The following is a 22,761-nucleotide window of genomic DNA, read 5'->3' as shown; positions in this document are numbered from 1 at the left end:
ATGGCGCTACTATCGAACAGTTTAATCAGTAACATTATGAGCAACGAGATGGCGCTAGTTGATTGATTGATGCACAGTAGTATGGCAGCTTCCGTTTCATCAAGTGTTTTCAAAGAACAGGTGAGCGTTTCGTAGAGTGCGTCGCGGCACTTTGGATAGATCGACTGTGAAGAAGTTCGGTACGAAAAGTTCCGGTGTGTGGTCCAGTGTGTGACTGTGTGTGTGAGAGTGTGTCGTCGAACGCCAATTTGAAAATTTAAAACGTTGACAGTGAAATAGCTAACTGTTCTTAGGAATCTCATTTTTTTCCCAATTTTGTTGCAAACTTGTGTGCAAGGGCAATCGAGGTAAAGCTTCCTGCTGGGAATGTTGATGGACTCGCTTCTCGTTCGAGCATCCTGTGAAGAGGTGGGTAAGTTTTACCGATCTGTTCATTTGATCACGCGGTATAGCGTACCGTGTATGCCATCTCCGAGATGGTCGCTTGAGGTGGATCATTTTTTTGAATTTGAGATTCCTTTAATGTTTATGTTGTTTTTTTCACCTTGAACGACTGGTTTGCGATTAGTTCGTTTTTCATTGAGCTCTGCCGCAGAGACGGAAGCGGTACTGGCCAAGTGACATCTGCATCAAGTTGGACGTGTCCACGAATGGCGGTGCGGATATCGATCCTGAAGTCTCCGGTCGCGAGGCTGTCTTACTTTCGAGGTCATCGGGACTTCGGCCGCAAACCTCACTCTCGATCTCGATATCTTCACCGCGATTCTTTTTTACTCTTTGATTTATATCTATCTTATATCTTCTGATTGTGTTGAACGTATGTTATTCGCACCCCCGCCCTTCCATATATCCTATATAATATAAATGACGACAATGATTACTGACATCCTGTCTTCTCTAATGTGGAAGGAGGGATCGTTTGTAGAGATTAGTAGCAGTAAATGAAAGAATTTTGTATTATAAATATACATATATACGCTTATACATATATCATACGTATTAATACTAGTTTGAAAAAAAATTTCATAAAATTCCATAATCTATGGTATTATTTTTGTTTTGTTATGAATTTCATGTCTAAAATAATAGTTTTGCAACTATAAAACTTTTTCCTTTAAAATTTTAAAGTTATTCCAAAAAGAATTCTCAAATGTTTTTATTATTATTACTATTACGCATTGCGGTAAATGGTTATATTCTTCAAAAATATGAAAATATATGAAAATTATTAAACAAGAATTAAGAAAAAAAAGATAATCAGTCTAATAACCCCGACAACCAAGAATTTTGACGCATAACTTACATAAGTAGGTGAGGAAATTGCTGAAAGTGTCCTATTTTTAGAGTTGTAGGAATGAGTAAGGAGAATGCAGACATTCGATCCAAATCGAACGATATATATACTTATGTCTACTTATGATCACCTTGACCGTGATGAGCGCAATAATCCTTCCTTTTGTAATTTTAAATCTTATTTTCAAACACAAATGTAAAATTTTTGCAAAAAAAAATGATTCTTAGATTTGTAAACATTTTATTTTTTATTTTTGCTTTATGATATATTAATCTATTCAATATATATTTTGATTAATCGACATGTCAAATATAATCGATATATTTTGATTAATCGACATATCAAATATAATCGATATATTTCGATTATATTAATTTATCAGTATATTTTTTTAGATCGATAAATTGAATTTAAAGAATAAAATGAAGATAATATGAAGAGATAGAATCATATGAAGAGGTTTATAATTTATTTTATTATTTATCTATTATTTAATATGTTTCCAGATTCAAACAAATCACTTGTTTTACAAATTCTTACTATAATTCTTTTATTACAATTAAATATAATTGTATATAATATATAATTTTAGAAATAATATAAATATTATAATTTATTTATTATGCAATTATTTTTACTATAAGCAAATTATATTTTGTTAAAAAATGATTTGTTTTTTGTTTTATATCTTTTTTTATTCTAATGAATATTAAGTGTCATTCACGTGATTTAAAATATTGAGAACTAGAAGAAACCAGTATCGTTTTAGTGACTTAATGAATTCAATTTTCAGTTTGAATTGGTGATAGCTGCATTAGCTGTAGAAATACAAGAAAACAGTTATGTAATTGATGAAGAATCAGAAAAAATAAATATTTCACAAAAAGTAAGTACGCAAATTTCATATCAAACTTTTTAAAATAATTCCTTATCTAATAATTCCTACTAATTGTATAGGTAATATTTTTATTTCATAAACATTCTTTTAATTTATTTCTTTATTGTTTTTTCAAATTACATTAATCTAATTATTATTTTAATTATCCTAGTTATCTATCAGAATCCTTAATGAAGCTTTATTCTATTCATGACACAGATATATTATTTTAAAGATATTTATTTTAAAGAATTAAAGAAAGATAAACTGAGATATGATAAAACATAATTTATTAAAATGTTAAAGAATATTATTATTATTAAAATATGTATAATAAAAATACCAGTTCATATTGATTTTGTCAATTCTTTTAAAATTTTAAAATTTCTTTAGTATTTTAGTTCTCGTTGTTTTCATTTATTTGATTATTATTGAAAAAAGGGATGAAAAAAGAAATCGAGGCTTATTTCCTGTAGATAAAGCACGAACTTTAAGCTTGAATCTCTAAAAAGTCGGTCAAAGGAAGCTAAAGTCGCATTATTTCGCAAGCGATTTAAACCCTGACCTTCATTGTTATTAAAGCAATCATTTTTTGAGGAACTTTTGTTATAAAATATAAAATATTCTTTAATTTAAAATTTACTTATCAGTATATCTGTAGTTTTGAGATTTGCTAAGAGTTGATAAATATCGATAAAATCGTTATATATACGTTATTATTTCAAAGTTACGCTATGATTAATAATAAATATTCGAGATAATTGATTAAAATTATCAATTTATTGCAATTTAGTTACTATAAGATACATTACCTATAAAAAATATTGTTAGTCTCTTTTATGAATTATAATTTAATATAATATATATCCATATATATAATATATTTAGAAAAACCTTTCGTAAAATATTATATCATTTTTTTAAATTATGATTTTTTTGTCAAAGTTATAAATCAATAAATGAATCATTTTTTTTCTTATAATAACAATTTTAATGATATATTTTATTGATGTATTATAAGCAATTTTGCTTTGATACATATATATATATATATATAAATTTAATCAATGATTGTTGGATTATCGGCGTGATAATCGATATGCGATTCTTAATTATACTTAGCAATTATATAATTAATATAAATAATATTTTTAAAGAATTATCGTGATACAATCGAACAAATAAAATTCTTTTTAAATGATATTGCTATTTTAAAATTAGGTTAGGTTAGTAGACTGTAAATAAGATGATAGTGAATTAATATAATTGCAATTTTCCTTTAGTATATAACGTTATTAATTAGTTTTTATTATTTTTTAATATAAAATTAATATAACATCACAATTTTATCAGAATTAATAAATATTTATAATAAATATTTTCTGATTTAACGATATAGTCATAGAGTGAATAACCTTTAGAGGTTTGCGAAAGCTTGTAGATTTTAGTAGAGCGATTCGCGAACCGAAAATACTATGACTCGAAATTTTCAGGCCGTGCTAATTCCGAGCTCTGTATAAATTTGCGCGAATAGTGTTGCGCAAAAATCATGGCACTCATTCGTTTCCACCAATTTTATATTTTTTTTTTATTTTCTTAAATAATTAAATAAAACAATTTAAAATCTTTTATATTATAATTATTCAGTAAAAAATAGATAAAATTGTTGAATGTATGCTATGTACGCGATAAATTCATAACCTCAAATTTAAAGGATAATGTAATGAAGAAGAAAAATAACACAATTTATATTTTTAATTATTATATATTATTTTAAAAACAATTTCAAAATATGATGATGATTTATATCGACAGTAGTACAAATACATTTTTGTTATCTTTTAAAAGTTACAATCATGTTAGCGCATACTAGGTATATTACATTTATATAGGTATATTATGGTAGATGGCCTAAAGGCGCCTTTTCATCTCCAATTTCCAACTTCATATTCTATTGCCTAGATTTTCTATTTAATAATTAGTATCTAACCTATAATTAGTTACTCGATTTTGGACGTTAAAAATTTAAACTAAAATATTAGACATATATTAAATTATTAGTTATACATTAAATTTTATACATGCAATAAGATTAAGTTTGAAATTGGAAAAAATTTGAAATAATTCTATTTAATAATTCTTTCAGTAATACGCAAAAAAATTAAATGTGTGTTTAAAAAATAAATAATCAAAGTTAAATTTAATATAAAAAAAGGAAAACAAAATTTAGACGAAAGTAGAATGGTTAATAATAGAATAACAGAGTAAACAGATATTTGCATTTAATATATATATTGTATATTGCTATCTCATCATCATTAAAAACGCTCATGGTTAACCTGGAGACTTGGTATGAAATTTGTTTTTTTGAACGACATTTTTTTAAATAAAATACGCGTTTCTCTCACGGTTGCGAGATTCATACTGGGTTCAACGTTGTTCCCTTCGCATTGACCCAATTCCTTTCGCGTACGCGAGACCTGGATATGGGTATTATTATCCCAGCTACAACATTATTCCACTATGATTTTGTTCGATTCAGTGACGAATTCACATTATTCTCTTGATTCTATCATTAAGATAATTTCCACATTTTTTTTCAAGAATCATTAAAATAATATTTCATTTTGCATTATTAAAAATATATAATATCTTTACATAAGTACATGATTAATTTGTTTTCTAATTTGTTTCATATGCACCACATATATATATATGTATATTTATAATATAATTTTAATACATGTGAAAATTCATAATTTAAAATTTTATAATAATTAATAATATTATTTAACATTTATTTAACTTTATATTTAATGAAATTAAAAACTAAATATTAAATTTTTAATTTTACAATTATTTAAAAGAAATAATATAGTTTTGTAATATTATTAAAAATTATATATATTATTAAAAATATTTTGAATTTTCATGTTCAAATTAAATTTATCCAAAAAGGATCGATTGGAAATATAACAGTTTGTATTAATCAATTTTATATCAATCATTAATTAATTTTGAAATATATTTTCGTATATCTGGAAAAATTTCACTTAATTTCTCATATAACTATTTTTTGAACTATTTATATTTTTTGATCTGCATTATTCCAGGACCCTAATTTGGCTTGAGCGGACAATCTGGGTTAACTTCAAAATTTTGCATTCCCAGACGTATTGGACTCAATTGCAGAATTAGATCGATCATGTCAGGAATCTGATTTTACTTTGATTTTTCTTGAGGATTCTTCCTGGAAATATATTTGTATGTCTTTTATCCTTTCGATCCATCTATTGAAAGTTAAAATGAAGATTAAGATAATCACATTTTTTTATTATTTATAAAATAATCTGTTAAATTATTAAATTTTAATCTAAAAAAAAAATTATTTGAAAAAAAATTTATAATAGCTTAAAATTGTTTACAGAAAAGAAGAAAATATAAAAATCATTTATAAGAATAAAAGAATCTACGATGCCAAAATTAGTTTAGTACGATGCCAATGTTTGTTTGTGATTAAATGGAATAATGGGTAAGGTATATATATATGTGCAATATATCTGGGCCTTCCTGTAACAGTTTTCCCTGTAAGAGGGTCGGGGACCTCGTGTCCACCTCCCCTTTTGTGCGTGAACCTGCACCAGTTGCGTCGTGAGGTTTGCGTCGACTCAACGCCAGTCACGCCTGAATCGTTCTCGAGGTAACTTCTATCTGGAAACGATAAGATCCAAATATTGTAGTCATGTGAGTCGGGAAATGAGGTGTATTATCGTCTTCTCTGTTGTGTGTACATAATCACATGAAATAGGTGACGCATTTTATTCTGAAGTGCTAGATACTTGTTTGTTGAACTTAAAAAAGTGGAGAGAAAGGGAGAGATGAGCAACGGGGAATACGAAGAGGTTAGCTGAGATTGGTTTTAAATTACTTTTGCGTTAAAATTGTTATTTCCAATTTTAATATTTTACTGTGACTCATTTATAATTTTTTGAATAATGATTCGTTGTGTGTGTGATTGTAAATTGTGATCTGTTTTTAACTCTAGGTGTTTGGAATGAGTTTTAAAGAATCTCTGAAAAAAAACGTGGAAGTGACGATTTAAAAAGACATTTATAAGGCTTGAGAGAAAAATAGTGAGGTAATTTCATTGGAATGTAGTTGATTCAAGTTGCGATTCGTTTTTCACACGTGGATATAATCGTTTTTGTTACGTGATATTACAATTGATGTTTGTATCATTATCTTAATAAGTATATGTTTCAACGTTAGTTGATTTGCATTAGGAAACGATTATCAGAGTGAATTTTTTATTTTAACATATATATATATATATATACGTAAAGTTTAAAGTGTTAAAAAGTTATATCTTTTTGTTTTCTATAAATTTATATTATTAAGAAAGTTTCTTTTTTAATGTTCAAGGATTAAAAAAAAAATCGAAGAAAAATACGTCTTAAGTTTTTAAAATAGTTATCCTTGAAGAATAAATAAATTCATCATCCTTATATAATTTTTAATTCTTAAGAAAATTAAAAAAATCTATCATTATAAGTTTTATTTCTAAAAAAAAAAGATTATTAAAAATCTTTGATTCTAAAAAAAAATATGCCCACTGGATTCACATAACTCTTCATGAATAGTTCGTAACACTTGTAAATTGTTCGTTGGTAACTGTAGACTCTTTTGTGAAAAGCAAATAACATGCAATGCATTGACCACCGAATAGTGTTTGCGAACAATGTTTGGTGAACTGAAATCACTAATAAAATCGCGTCTTTAAAGAATAGATTTAAACATCAGTCTAAACATTACAAAAGCCAACTTATATAATCGGCAAAAATAACAGCATATTCTTAATTATTCCAGCAGATTCATTATGTAAACGTGTGATCTTGTTGTCGTCTAGTTTATCCATAAATCCAATCCTTCAGCGGCCCCCGACAGTAGATTGAAATTTCTTAACCGCATTAGATACCTTCCAAGTTATATGTATACCTATTTCGGTAGAATACAAGGTCTGTAATTCGCACACACTTTCATCATAATTCGTTGTCGCTTTTGTACTTTACTACTTCAAAGCACACCTGTTGCTTCTTTTTCCAATCTTTTTCGACCATTTTGAAAGATCGATTAAATGACAAAGATCTGTTAAGAGGCATTAGCATTGTGAGCTGTCTACTTACTTAGATTGCTGTTATTGATCAATGTATTCAATTGTTCTTTTCATAGATTTAAAATGGAAGTAGGAGAAATATTTTTAAAAAGTGATATAAATGATAATGAGGAATATTTCTAAGTGATAATAATCAATAGTTATAACTATTTTATAAAAGAATATGAAGTTTTGAAAATTCAGAATATAGTTGTTCATTGTCTCATTACCTTGAGATTCGGAAAGAGAAAGCGACACTTCAAAATGCCGCTATAAATTATTCTCCTAGGTATTGCAGCATGGGTCAGGAGGAATCGACCGTTCTGCGACTATGGCGCAGAGAATTGCCATTCTTTTTTAATTCTTTGTAGAGTCAATTCTGACGAATGTTTAGATTTATAATTATGGGTGCGCGATTCGGAAAATCGAGTGATTCTGATTTCTGTCCGATAATAAATTGAATTGTTAAACTCTTAGTAATGATGTATGTTTATTTTATAATTCATGGAAACAATTATCAATTAAATTAACTCTTGAAATAATAAATGGCTATATCTATATATTACTATACGTTATTATACGGATGTTACTCATAATTTATTAGAATTTACATAAGACTAACAGCGATTAGATATAACCTTGGTTCTATTATCTCTATATAAATATTTTTGTCATAACGTATAATTAAATTCTTTAAAATATTCTAATTAGCTTTTTTTTTATTGTTTATTCTAAATTATTCAATTTTAGTAAGATTAGTTTTCAAGTAGTTTCAGCCTAATCGGTAGACGGTAAAAGACACGATGGAAATTACGCCATTTTGAATCTTATCACCAACGTAGGTAAAACGATCCTTATTAAGTCTACTACGCTGTAGTTTAAGTTCTTTGCACTGATAGAATTTCAGTTCCACGATGGAAACCTATATTTTCTCAGAAACGAATACATGTCCACCATCGATGGAGGATATACAGACGTTTAAATTGTTTGTGAAATGTGGCAGGAAATTCTCTGGGCGTCATTCTAGTATTATCTATTGATTACACGTCTCTTTTATTAAAGAGTACTCTTTGATTCGCATTTAATTCAGTTACGTTAAATAAATATCATTTAATACGGGGAAAAAAATTCATATTCAAGGAAAAAATTTCTATTTATTTATTTCGAGTATTTGAAAATAAAATTAATTATGAAATAATTTATATATCAATTACTGTCAACTATATATAATATAATTTGATATAACGCGACAATAATATCTAGATATTAATCTATAATATATTTGATAGACGCTAAAAATATAAAAAAATTATTTAATCAAGTAATTTAATTAACGTACGTTGATAAATGACACGTGTGTGTATATATTGAGAATCAACTTGGATTACGTAATACATGGCGTTGCAAAATGAAAGCAACCGGTCGACCGGTTAGCCAAGGCACGCGCTCGTGAGTACGCAAAAATACTTGCTCTTGACAATGATCGAGACCATCAGTGACAATTCTGTATCTTTCGTTCAAAGAAATTGAATCTCAAGGAGAAAAAAATCTAAAGAAAAAAGAGAACGAAAGAATTGGAAACAGGAAAAACGAGAATTCTCAGATGATTGCGGAAACCGAGTGAAGAAATACGAAATAAAAAAAGAAAAAAGAAGGGATGAGAAATGGACATGTGAAATTGGAAGGAACAAAAAAGGAACGTTGGAATGAGTACATGTGAGGAGTAGAATAAAAAAAGACAGGAAACTCTCATGTGGGTTAAGATGGTAGTGATGGGTTCGAGTCACTCGTGATCATTCGATATTATTTTTGTGACATTCGAATAAACGAAGGATTGATCAATCAATTTAAAATATATCTTGATTTTCGGTATTTGTCTCTTTGTAATAATTTATACAAATTTGTAGGTTTACTAAGGAATCTTATTTACACAAGAAATTAAAAGAGGAGAAGAGATGACGAGCTATCGCTGAAAGCAGAAGAAAAAGGCAACAGTCTTTTAGAATGGTGGAGGGAGTAGTGGCAATGTTCTCTTTTCGTATGACAAGGCTGAATCAGTATCATCGTGGCTATTGCGCGCGAGACACTATTCTCTTATTCTTTCATTCTCACTCTTTTATCGCAATTGTACATATGTGTTACGCGCGTGCCATTGTTCATACGTACTTGCTGATCATTTTTTACGTTATCTTCAATATCAGTATGCTGATTGCAAAGCTTTGAGGAAACAATACGTGATCGCCCCTACTTTTATTGGATCCTTTTTGTTTAAACAATCAAAGAAAGAAGAATCCAAAGACTATAATGGTATGTGAGAAACATATGTAAAACGTTGTTTTATCAGTTGGTACGTTTACGTGTAAGTGTTATAAGAAGTGCTAGTTTCTTTGCTCATTTTTATTCCTTCTTATTTTATAAATCTTAAGGAGCTTATCTTATAATTTTAATTTTATATATCCTCTTTAATAACGTTTCTATGTGTGATCAGTTATGTTGTCTCGGTTTTTCCTTGGTGAGATGATCAAATTATCATCTTCAGCTAAAGCTGGCATATTGTTTGACTAAGTTATATCATTATTGTGTTATTTTCTGCGTCAAGTTCTCGAGCAAGTTGCGTGACCATGAAAAAGTAAATTAATAGTAAGTCGGTCTGTTATTCATGTGATTAACATGTGACCCGCCTACATACATAAATTCATTATAATTCGATCGTTTTAATATAAGTTTTATGTATATTTTTTAAAAATTTTTTCCTTAATAATTTTTCTTTTCTTCGAATTTTTAAAGTGATAATTAGATTATGTAAATTCTTCGTTAAATGGGACAATTTTAAATACATCGTAATTAGTACTAAAATTTTACGATAATTGAATGTAGCATATAATAGTTTCAATTTCAAGGCTTTATAGACATGCAAAGGCAGGAGTCCATGCAAATTTAATTCTCTATTCGATCTGTGGGTCGCGTTCAATCACTTGACTTTGTTCTTTCTTCGTATTTTGCATGTGACAACGTTTATAGTGGCTTGCAAGTGCAAACATATAAATTCTTGGCAGAATTATTAAATAAACGAGATCGTGATCCCTTTTTACAATGGTGTTGTTAAGTTCAGGCGTGCCTTTGAACTTCGAACTGTGCAATTCTACAACTATTATAATGTTAAGTGCATATAAATTTATCCTCAATCATATTATTAACCAGTTGTGTTTATATCTCATCTGATGTGTTATATTAGCGCCACTGGCGTTATTACAAATGTTGGTATCTATAATTTACGTAATAAGTGCAAGCAATAAATGCAACCTTTTATATCATGTGATGATAAATTGTATCGTTGATAACCCGTGGTTCATAAACACTATTTAAAAGTCTTCTTGGCTTCATTCAGCGATAATGCTATTATATTATTTGTTTGTCAATGTTCGATACAAGAAATCAGACTTATTGTGAAATTTATAATAATGTATAATTGTGAAGAAATGCTGAATTTTTGTCCTTGAAATATTAATATTTATAGTCAACGTCATTCGTAGGACACTTCAACTCAATCATTATTTAATTTTAAGAGAACTTTTTGTCTCAAAATAAATGGTTTTTTTTTTTTCAAAAAGTTACTAATCTTATTTGTAATTTTTAGGGTTCTGGATATTTAAAGCGTGCAAATACTGAACGCCTCCATGAAATATTTAATCAGGTAAATAAATCAGTTTGAGTTAATTTTTATAATGTAATAAGATTTATTAATTTTTTTAAGATTTATCAAGTTAAATGATTTTATTAACGAGACGTAACGTATATTAAGATATGTATTACGATAATAATTGCTCGATCGATAGATTTAGAAATAAATTTACTTATAAAGCTTTTTTAAAAACTTACAGTACGCTTCACAAGAGAAAAATGGCGAAAGGTTTATGACCTCGTCTGACTTTGTCCGAACTTATCTTGGACTCTACACCAACCCTGATTACAATCCTGACTCCGTCAATTTGCTGGCTGGTATCGTCGATACCAGTAAAGATGGGTTTGTGTCCAATATTTTTCCTTCTTTTAATGTCCATGAAAAATAATTGTATGATGAATATTTTTCCAGACTTATATCATTTGCCGAGTTTCAAGCGTTCGAAGGATTGCTCTGCGTACCAGATGCTTTGTATAAGACGGCTTTCCAGCTGTTTGATACTAATGGAAATGGAATGGTTGCATTTGGTGTGTAGAGATTTTATTTTTAAATGGATTAAACAACGAATTTCCATCTCGTATTCACTTTTCAGATGAGTTCGCTGAGGTGATGCGGAAAACGGAACTCCATCGGCGGATGCCCTTCAATATGGATAGCAGTTTCATTAAACTTTATTTTGGAAAGGATAAACAGCGACTGATAAGCTATGCGGAGTTCAGTCAGTTTTTGCACGTAAGTTTTTTGAATAAATAAGAGAAATTTCTTATTTCTAGAGCGTCAGGATATCTTGTTTTATTTAGGACTTCCACGAAGAATACGCGACAGAAGCATTCAAGAAATTCGACAAGGATGGCCAAGGTTTTATTTCGGCATTAGATTTTCAAGATATCATGCTCAGCATTAAGAGTCATTTATTAACTAAGGATGTAAGAGACAACTTGGTCGCTGTAAGTAATCGATTTAGAACGATAAATTCCTTTATCGATGCTGTGATGGGAGTGACTAATTACTTTATGGTAATTATAGGCAGCTAGCACCGGACAAGGTGGACGTAGCAAAGTCAGCTTTCCATATTTTATGGCGTTCAATTCCCTCTTGAATAATATGGAGCTCATTAAACGTATTTATCTTAACGCGACGAATGGCCATAGATTCGAAGAAGTTACCAAAGGTTTGATTTGATTTTCACCATACATCACCAAAAAATGAAGGGATTTTTTTAGTAAAATGATGACACGATTAATTGCTTCAGAGAGGTTCCTTCATTCCGCACAAATGATGTCGCAGATTACGCCATTGGAGGTAGATATTCTGTTCCAGCTATGCGACCTGCTACACCAAACTGGGTGAGTATCTCCAATCCTGAGAGCGAGCCATTCTCCTTGGCATCGATCGTTTAGAAAAAGGTCACGTGGAATGAACAAAAATGTTATAATTTTCCACGTTGGCCTGGTCAACGAAAAGCAGTTATGAATCATTATACAATTGATATGCTATCGTTGCACCAGCAAGCAAACATCGTCATCATCCAAAATATGTCGAATGTCTCTTGGCAAAGGAAGGATGAAAATTAAATCTGTTAAGTAAATCACTTTTAAAAATCGCCTTCTATGCCTAATAAGAAATTACAGTTTCCCATATAATAATTTTCGATCTTTTGCAAACGCCAATTAAAGTTTTCATGATTGAATACATTTGTTTACGTGTTTACGCTGCCTGGATCAGATCTACGGAAGATGACGAGGCAGATTCGCGGCTTGGGTGCGTCTTTGTATTACAAGAATAATCACGTGCTATAAATCCGTTTTTAAAGCATAAACGTTGGCCTCGTGCGAAAATAATGGGAATTCTTTTCAAAAAACACGGAAACAATGAATTTAGAAAAAATTAATTTCAAAAGTATATTTTTTTCGTTTTAACTGTATATATTCGTTTTAACCGTATATCTATCCTACAAGTTATAAATATTCTTATCTGAATTCCACGTTTGCTGTTTTTTGCACAAAGATAATTCCCATTTTTTTTGCTAATGTATTTGTATGTACATAAAATCGATAATATACACATTGTCTTCACCTACTTTCTTTAGCATTTATCTTAGGACGATGGTATTTGTAAACGTTTGCACATTGTGGGCACTAATGATATTCCATTTTATCCGATGCTATTGACAAACTTAAGGATATGTTTAAGGAACTCTTTTATATTGACAGGATCTACTTTTATTATTGCTCGAAGCAGTGCCATCGACGTTATTATTACAATATTCATCCTAGAAATACCTTATTCATTTATTTCTTTTTTCAAATTTCTTTCTTCCTTCTATCCAATTTGTTTTTTCTTAATCTGCTTTATCTTTGCTACGTGGCTACGGATCTACGTATTGAGCACACATTTTCTCGGATTTCAGGAAAATAGTGTACAGCGATCTTGTGGCTCTTACTCCTGAGCAATATTTCAAGCAAATCACGAAACGCTTAGCAGAGATCAAAGCGGTATCGGTAAGTGTGGCCACACAAGAAGATCACTCAAGCCAATCAACTGATTTACCAGAATTACCAGATGGAAACAATTTACAACAATCAAATTATGTCAGTTTTGTTGTTCAATAGTCAGTATTTTTGTTTCAGAGTCCTGATGAGCGTGGAGTGATCGTACAGATACTCGAAAGCGGTTATCGGTTCGTTCTAGGGTCCATAGGTGGAGGTAAGTTCAATGATTGTTATTATCTATTTTTTTTTTGTACAGCCATGAAGGATTTTGGAATTCCAAACTCATTAATTCTTCTAATTTAATAAATAAAAATGATTAGGAAAATTGTTTTTTAATTTCTTCAACTATATTCAATGAAGAATGGAGTTATACAATAATTGGAAATAAGAAAAACTAGATGCAGAATGTTTTCTTTAGCTGTTGGCGCTACAGCCGTATATCCTATTGATTTGGTGAAAACAAGAATGCAGAATCAGAGGACTGGATCGTTGGTTGGGGAGTTAATGTACAGAAACAGCTTTGACTGCTTTCAAAAGGTTGGAATCGAAAAGTCTCGCTACGATACATTGCCTGCATTTTTAATTATGAAGTTGGTGTCCTGCGTTTGACAGGTGATCCGGCACGAAGGTTTTTTTGGCCTTTATCGAGGTTTGTTACCTCAACTGATGGGCGTAGCACCAGAAAAGGCCATTAAGCTGACCGTTAACGATTTTGTCAGAGATAAGTTCATGGATAAAAAAGGAAATTTGCCCCTTTACGGGGAAATTATATCTGGTGCTTGTGTAAGTGATCCGTGAATATCCTTTGACATTTCATTATAGATGATCGATCTTTATTTTAAATATATAGTAAAATTTCGTTTATTTTTCAGGCTGGAGGTTCTCAAGTAATATTTACGAATCCTTTAGAAATTGTGAAAATTCGATTGCAAGTGGCTGGAGAAATAGCAGGCGGGTCTAAAGTTAGAGCTTGGACTGTCGTAAAAGACTTAGGCTTGTTTGGCTTGTACAAAGTGGGTACACGATTAATCTATAATCATACAAAAAACGTGACATGTAATGAGAAAATTGGATTTTTTTTTATATTTTAGGGTGCTAGAGCATGTTTTTTGAGGGATATTCCTTTCAGTGCAATTTACTTTCCAGTATATGCTCATACAAAGGCACGATTAGCGGATGAAGGAGGCTATAATAATCCTTTGTCGTTATTAGTATCTGGTGCGATTGCTGGTATTCCTGCAGCAGCGCTGGTCACTCCTGCAGACGTAATAAAGACTAGATTACAAGTATGATTTTTCTATACTAAATTTTTTTGTTCACTCATTATTCTTTAAAAGAAGAAAAAAGAAATCGATGCATTAATTTGATTTTAGGTTATAGCGAGACGAGGTCAAACGACATATACTGGCTTACTAGACTGTGCAAAGAAAATTTACAAGGAAGAAGGTGCAAGAGCATTTTGGAAAGGAGCCACAGGTATAAGATTCTATTTCGAAATTATGTTAAATTCGGGACAAATTTCGTAGCTATATCGGGTCGTGACATTTATTTTAAGTTCTACTTTGAGAAAGTTAGTAATACATTTTTGATTTGGTCGATCGCATGCGTGGGCGTCGGCCCTACTGCATCTATCGACTATTCTTTCTCCAATATGACTTGGCAACTTACTTCTAAGTGAGTACTTCTTTTTCTCTCTGCCTGCCAGTTATCGTGATTTTTTCCATTTCCCAACCACTCTCTTATTTCTTCGTTTAGTCATTTTTTCTTTTAATCCGTTTGTTGTAATTGTTTTTTACTAGGTTTATTGTTTTGTTATGCAGAGTGGTTGTCAGAAAACATTACATCGCACGGTTTATCTTTAACTTGATTTTTTCTTTCATCCTTATTCATTATTTATTAATTTATGATACTAATCACGTTCGTTGTCAATTTTAGTCCAAGGGAGGAGATTTTTCGAGTATTTTCAATGTTCAATCTGAAGATGTGTCTATTCATAGAAGGTCATAACATTCATATTCACTTTTGAAATTCAATTCTTTATTCAGACAAAGAATATAAACCAGTGTGCGAAAATTTAATAATTATCAAATGATTTTATTCATTATATTCTTCCATTTTACAGCACGAGTATTCAGATCATCACCTCAATTCGGCGTCACCCTTTTCACTTATGAACTTCTGCAAAGGCTGTTCGTAGTTGATTTTGGTGGAACGTGAGTATATATTTGTGCATTTATTTATTTTTTTTTAATCATCTTATTCATATTTACTAATTTTTATTTGCTTTTAATTCGATTCAAATATATGCAAATTAAAAAAAAATGATACTCTTTATCGTTTTGGTAAGTATATTCTTAGGAAATTAAAATACTCAATTTGACTGTTACAAATTTTCAATAAATCCAAATACGTACTAGCTAAAAATTTATCGTTATTTAATTTTTTTTTGAAATTATTATTATTATTAATTTCGTATAATTTGAAACGATATTTTCAGACGACCTACGGGATCGGAGCAAAAGGTGCCTGCGATAGGAGTGGCAGAAGAGATTCGATCGACTAACCCAGATCATATAGGAGGCTATCAGATCGCCTTACCGATCTTTACTGGCATCGAAACAAAATTCGGTCTTTGTCTACCCAGGTTCCAAGCAGTAGAAAAAATCAGAAAGTAACGTCATCGTTTCAGCTTCAGCTAGATGATGAAGCTTATAGCGACCTACTCATCATTACAGAATTTCGTATCAAATCGCTGAAAATTCAGACTATCTGAGAAAAATGAGTGAAACGAGCTCCACAGAATCATAAACCGAATAAAATGATAATCCGTCGATTGATCGATATGATAAATTCAATCTGGATAAAAAGAAACATCATAAGACATAGAATCCTTAAGAATAATGACAGTGTTAAATGCAGGATGTTAAATATGACACGAAAGAAAGAAAAACTTGGAAAAAGAACTTGGAAAGATATTCCTTCAAAACGATATATTACATACGAGAGTAAAGTGTTAGATAGAAATATGGTGAAAATTGCATATTCTATCCGAGATTATTACGTAGATTATTACGTCTAGTTTGTTTAACGAAATTGACGATAAAAAAAAAGGATAGCGTCAACACGCACAACCTTCTTCGTGATAATCGGTTCACCGAAATCGAGATAGCAATTGTGAGAAAATCACACACAGGGTTTAGACAAGTTAAATACAGACGGTTTAGCCTAAAGACATTATTGAAACGAGTGCAGCCTTTTTACGCTTATGTTATGCAAGTGTGGAGCTCGAATGGATTGGCGATGCGAAGAAGCAGATAAACTTATCTTCTTTGTACATTTTCTTTTCTATAATCTTGTATTTTTCACATTTCACCCATTGCACCCGATTTAAAACAGCGAACAAAATACAAGCTATACATGGTAGTATACATGCTTATCTCTTTTATTATTACTTTGCATTCGTAGGATTTTCTAAATGAAAATGAAGAAAATTGATAATTTGTCGAAGAAATATAAACGAAGAAAATGGTGCGAAGGGTGAAATTACATTAAAATATTTAGTCCAACCTGGTTTGAAGAGAGAAAGAAAGAGAGAGAACCGGTTCGTGCTTCAAACCTTGCTTTATGCCGCTGTGGCCACCATATTACTTTTTCTACTTTTTATATATGGATCGAAGATATACTCGTTCGTATATGTATTTGTATCGAAGAGTTGACACTATTTTTGTAGTGTTCTACTCAATTGGAGCGGAAATAGAGGTTTCATAAGAGGATTTCTGTTTTCCTAAGAATGTTGACAGGTTTCAAAATTGTCTTACCGCTTCTCTCAACCCTTTAGAATCGCTTTTTGAGCTTTTTATGAAGCCCCGGGAGGGTTGTACAACTTATTGATCTCTAATTTACTGATCGACGGCTGTAGTATTCGCCATGTTCGCCTATTTTCTACTCTTCTTCTAGTCGCAACTGCCATTCGTTTTCTTATTTCTTTTTCGATATAACAACGGTATATTGATTTCGTTTGATCGATAATTATTATCTCGATGATATTTGACTTTTAATAATACGTAGAATTTTGTTCATTCTATCGCACAGCGAGATCAGAGGCTATGCCACTGTACATTTATTTCTTTTTTATCGAAAATTAGTGGAAAATATTCAAACATTCAGTATCACATGAGATTCTAAAACTATTATCACGTTATATTTTGTCCTGTCTCAGACAATACTCTGACTAGAGTTAAGAGTCTTGTATGATACTAGAGAATGTTTTAGAACATGTTTTTCTCGTAAACATTTTCGTCCGCTTATTAAAATAACTCGGTGTGGCCTCCACGCGTTATCTATGGAAGATAATCGAGTTCTATTTATAAGTAAGAATTTAATCGAGAGTTCGAGGAATGTTTTAAAATGATAAAAAGGAGGACTGGATCCTTCATCCCTAGTTAATGTTCACGAGTCTCGAGCTATTTTATATCACACGCATGGATCGAGAAAACATTGTGAATCCTTAAGACGATCGTTCAAAATATTCGAAGAGCATATAATGGTCCAATATTTCTTAAGAAAAGAGAGTGAAGAAAATTTTTTTTTCCCATATAATTAAGATACTCAAGTATATAAAAATTTCTTGATCCTGGTTTGTCGGTGGTATCTTCGATAATTTTGAACGATTGGATGGACCAATATCGTATTGGTTTTTCGTCGAGAGGTCTAAAAGGCCGTGAAACGCTCCCTCCCGCAGTTCGATAATATATTATTAACAATAATACGTCGGCTCGTACTTGCTGTAGAGAAAATTAGATGGCTTGGGACAAGTTTTCGATACTTTCGATCGAACATTTCGAAGTGTGCAGGCACAGATTCGCGAAAGTAATAATTGTACCAAGCTTTAAGATCAGCATTATTATAATATTTTTAAAATATTTTTCAAAAGATAATTTTTTATCATTGTGCTCAGAGAACAAATACTTTAGAATGCTTTAGATTTTATAAATTTGCCATTCGCTTCTTAATAAGATCAACTTATGATCAGCATTCATTTAAGCAACATCGTAGAATTATTAAAGTTTATTGTTGCTACCGATTGTCAGCGAAATGCGATTCACCAGCATTTTTCACTACCAGCTATTGCGTATTTCTTTTTGTGTGCATGTTGTTGGTCAAGATCTCGGGTTATTGCCTATAAAATCAAAAAAAAAAAAATTTGTTAACAGATCTTGATACAGTATCTTTGTACACTATAATTTTTAAAAATTCTTCTACAAAATTATTTGTAGATAAAAGCAAATATTTTTGTGAAACATATTTACTTTTCCATCACAATTTTACAGCAGATTAGGACCTATGTCTTCCTCCAGAGTAATTTCGTGTAAGTTTTGAAATTTAAAATTAATCTAAATTTATTTAATAAAATTTCAATCACATGTGTACTTACATCTAATACTTGTATCTAATATAGTATTAACCAAGCTTGATTCGAGAACTTAGATATCTCTCTTAAAAAGAACTTCAAAGATCATACATTATATTTTGAGCAATATCCTAAAAAATAAAAAATAAAAAGTAGTCATAGTTATTAAAAGCATCAAAGTATTATCTCATGAGCTGACAAATTGTCAATATTTGGTTCAAATAGTTAATATATTTTAAGAAAGCAACAAAAAAATCATGGAACGAAGGGAGAAGAGACACGCGCTGTCTTTTAGATTAAAGAAACGTATTTTTTTTGCCCGTTGTGATTAATAAAATCACGTACAAATACAATATTGAAGATCATGTATATAAAAAAAAAAAAAAAAATTGAAAAATATGATGTAAAGATATTGTTGGGGCAACTGAAAATTGTTTTTTGGCCCGAAATATCAATTTAAATATGATTATAATTTAATGTACATACATGTATGTATATGTCATGCGTATGGCATGCACAATTTGCAAATGCGAATACTGAAATATGGAATTCGATTCAATTAATTTAACGCCGATAAAAAGGTTTGCATTCGATAAGAAGATTTACGGTCGGTAACAAATTTCCCTGTTAATTGATTGATAACCGATTACCAATCAAGATGGAAAGTTAAGGTAGATCAACTACCTTGTCGATGAGACGTTTCAAGTGCCAAACATATTTTCGAAGTTGTATCTTTTTTCTTTTTTCTTCTTCTTTTTTTTTTTTTTTTTGGCACTTCGAGTTTTTTTTTGCAATTTTATTCATTCAGTGGTATGAGTCCAACTTGGACTGTTGTAGAAAAGTATTCGCAAGGTTCGAGAATATATAATAAAATGATAAAAGTTCAGGAATCCGTCGTGGGCATTTTGCAGCTCAATACACTTTAGTTTTTTATATTATCACACCGTCGAACAATTTCTCTCAATATTTCTGCACTAATCTCTAATCATCGTTCTTAGTACGATTTATCTCTTTCTTATTGTTGTCACAATTTTTAATGTTGTTACAAGTATTTGTCGAGTTTAACAAAATAAAATGTTTACAAGTCATATACACACATGCGCGCGCATGCGTGCTTACGAGCACGCAAAGAACGTGATAATCAAGCTTGTGAAGGGAAGAAAAGAACAGGAGAAATCAGACATGCATTATAAAGGAATTGAAAGATTTCTACTTTCCATAAAACTAGTACTTTAACTAGTAAAAATAAAGTATTTAATTTTTTGTTTATATCTTATTTTATTTTTTTTTTATATTAATACACCATAACCTTTTAGATTCATTTTAAATCCAGGATTTTTCCAATCGGCCTAAAATTGTGGAGACAATTTGCTTCTTGTTTATGCGGCATTTCTGAAGATCACCTGTTCTTTCTGTCGGTAACGATTTCACGATTTTTCCCAGCAGAGATCGAAGTGCAAGATATCGCCAATAAGGACCGTGATATTAAAACCACCCCATAAAAATAACGAATGTAAATCAACGACAACAATTACTTCTTTATGAGTGAAAAATAATTTAAAAACTAAGTGAAAGATTATAAATCGAGAAATAATATGTAGTTCGAAGTTTCGATCTCTGTTCACAGGCTTTGATATTTCGCCTACTCGGTCGGGAGAATCAACAACAGACAAAAATGACTACGCGATTGCACAAAAAACATATAATACCAGAGAAAAACTAAATAAGCGAATTAGGGTTAAAAGAACTAATTAAATTAAAAAAAAAAAAAAGATTATTAAGTATATTACTCAAGTAAATAAGTAATTAAGCTCGCTTCCATGATCGACCGTCTCATATCCCATATTCGGCGCACAGTCGAATCGTATAATAATAAAGGAAAAATAAAAAAAAAAGGATAAAAATAAAAAAAAATGGTATAAGAGATACTTTAATAAAACGATAATTATACAATGATATAAATATCAAAAATATTATACTAGGTCTTTCTTCTGTCGTAAATCGAATCGACGTTCTACTGATCTGTGATCATTGTCAGATTCTTGATAAACCGGAAGGCCGATTAGTTAGATGATTTTGAATTCAATTCTTACGAACTATTCTCAGTCGTAATATCTTTGATAACTTAGTTTTATCTTATTGCAAATTGTAAAGATTATATATATATATCTATTATATATATATATAGATATATATTTATTATATATATATATATATATATATATATATATATAGATATATATATATATATATAAAATATATATAATTGTAAATTGAAAAGAAGAAAAAAAAAATGGGGAGAAAATACCTGATTGTGAATAATATCTAAGCTGTTGTGCATATATTTTAAAATCAGAATAAATATTATTTAAATGAAACGTCGGTTCAGTGACCCAATTCGCTTATAAGTTTTGGAATCACGACAATAAAATATGCCGTAATAAAATTTTTTTTTATAACTATTATTTATAACATTTAATAAAAATGACATATGGGAAGATAAGAAAAAATTATGTAAATTATATTATGTACAATTTGTAGTGGCAATATTGCCATTATTTGGATAGAATAAAATTGTTGTCGTGATTCTAAATATTCGTATTATTTAATTTTTTGTTATTCTACTTCTTCGAATTTTTATCTCAAATTTTCTTACGCAAATTTTTTTCAAAATCGTAGCTATTTGTTGTTGTAATTTACGCACGTTTCACGATAGAAATGTTGAAAAGAATTTTAATGGAATACTAAAGTTAGCTGCTATTTTAAATTCACTTATGTTACACTTATGATTGTATCCGCTTCTTTACGACGGTCCTCGACAGTAACGACCACATAAAACACGGAATTTTTTGTCGTTTAGCCGAATACCGAAATATTTTAGATATTATATCTTATATTTTATTTCCCTTGTTAAACATGGCTCATTTAATCTTTACAAACACCAGTTCAGTTCTCTCACAGCTACATCAAGTTTTCATTACAATTTTTCTAGCGTAATAATTTTCAGCAATTCTGTTTGACATATTATTTTTTGAGATCTATGCGAATTTTTATTTTTTTCTTCAATATTTTATTCTTCGAATATGAATAGCATAGGCTAAACTTTGAAGATTGTTAAATGTAAATATAACTAAACTGAACATAAGCATAATCGTATAATCTTGATCATCGAGTCTCTTTTCAAACAACTCTTTTTTAGAGACCTAGTTTTTCTCAAAGGGCAGAATTCTTTTAAATTTTTAACACTAGTGAAGAAAATGGAACTCACTTCACAAATCTTAATTAATTCTCGATTTCGTGCTACCGTCTTTCAAATTCAATTTGACCCAATTCATCGTACTTACATACGCCTGTCATTAGTAAACAGACATTTATAGAGAAATTTGATCCGCGAGGTAAAAGCATATCGATGCTTAATCGATTAAATCGATATCCGGTTTACGATACAATTTGTTCGATTAGATAAGATACTATTTCTGATCGGATTTTGCTTATTTAATTTTTTGATTAATAATAATTAATTCGATATTATAACAATATATTGAATTAATCTGACATTTTATTTAGATTTATAATAATTATTTTAACGTGTAAATTTTCGCAGATTTAAATTTTGTTCATGGATCGTGCGATGTAAATTTAATCTTTAAAAAATTTTTATCGTTGGATAAAATTATAACGCATTAAAATTGTTATATGAGAAAACATTTTCTTTAAAATATTTTAAAGATATGTGCTGATTAAATAATGAAATTTAAATTATATTTTTTATAAATTATCATAAATATTTTTGAAATTTAAAAATTCAAATTTAATTTTATTTTATGACAATTTTAACGAAATCTCATGTGTAT

The 22,761-nt window shown here is 29.8% G+C and overlaps 1 protein-coding gene across 16 annotated transcripts; it reads left to right on the top strand.

The window, feature by feature from the left end:
* Nucleotides 1–266: 266 nt before the first annotated feature.
* On the top strand, nucleotides 267–18,937 carry LOC108003898 (calcium-binding mitochondrial carrier protein Aralar1). Of its 16 annotated transcripts, none has more exons than XM_062078537.1 (21): nucleotides 4,130–4,521; nucleotides 5,285–5,435; nucleotides 5,599–8,772; nucleotides 8,847–9,630; nucleotides 10,961–11,017; nucleotides 11,205–11,347; nucleotides 11,417–11,532; nucleotides 11,598–11,737; nucleotides 11,806–11,952; nucleotides 12,032–12,176; nucleotides 12,258–12,351; nucleotides 12,731–12,766; nucleotides 13,416–13,506; nucleotides 13,636–13,711; nucleotides 13,916–14,034; nucleotides 14,110–14,280; nucleotides 14,370–14,510; nucleotides 14,589–14,783; nucleotides 14,871–14,973; nucleotides 15,620–15,710; nucleotides 15,995–18,937. In XM_062078537.1, exons 4-21 carry the CDS (start codon nucleotides 9,628–9,630, stop codon nucleotides 16,170–16,172), a joined length of 2,046 nt encoding a protein of 681 aa, XP_061934521.1. In that variant the 5' UTR covers nucleotides 4,130–4,521; nucleotides 5,285–5,435; nucleotides 5,599–8,772; nucleotides 8,847–9,627; the 3' UTR covers nucleotides 16,173–18,937. The 16 variants fall into 16 exon arrangements, with proteins under 16 accessions (XP_061934518.1, XP_028525541.1, XP_061934515.1 ...); XM_062078538.1 differs by having other exon boundaries at nucleotides 5,599–9,039; nucleotides 9,231–9,630; XM_062078540.1 differs by lacking the exon at nucleotides 8,847–9,630 and having other exon boundaries at nucleotides 4,157–4,521; nucleotides 5,599–6,073; nucleotides 6,217–6,309.
* The last annotated feature ends 3,824 nt before the right edge of the window (nucleotides 18,938–22,761 follow it).

Source organism: Apis cerana, linkage group LG8, assembly GCF_029169275.1.
Source record: "Apis cerana isolate GH-2021 linkage group LG8, AcerK_1.0, whole genome shotgun sequence".
Classification (NCBI taxonomy): domain Eukaryota; kingdom Metazoa; phylum Arthropoda; class Insecta; order Hymenoptera; family Apidae; genus Apis; species Apis cerana.
Note: the sequence above shows the minus strand (reverse complement) of the source record. Positions and strands in the feature narration are given on the sequence as shown.

What these genes read in the sequence shown, in the direction of transcription:
- LOC108003898 (XM_062078530.1), top strand. Translation starts at nt 367, where the DNA reads ATGTTGATGGACTCGCTTCTCGTTCGAGCATCCTGTGAAGAG. An exon ending in ATTCGAAGAAGTTACCAAAG is followed by an intron (nt 12,177 to 12,257) that starts GTTTGATTTGAT and finishes TAATTGCTTCAG; the next exon opens with AGAGGTTCCTTCATTCCGCA. An exon ending in ATTTTGGAAAGGAGCCACAG is followed by an intron (nt 14,974 to 15,619) that starts GTATAAGATTCT and finishes TCCATTTTACAG; the next exon opens with CACGAGTATTCAGATCATCA.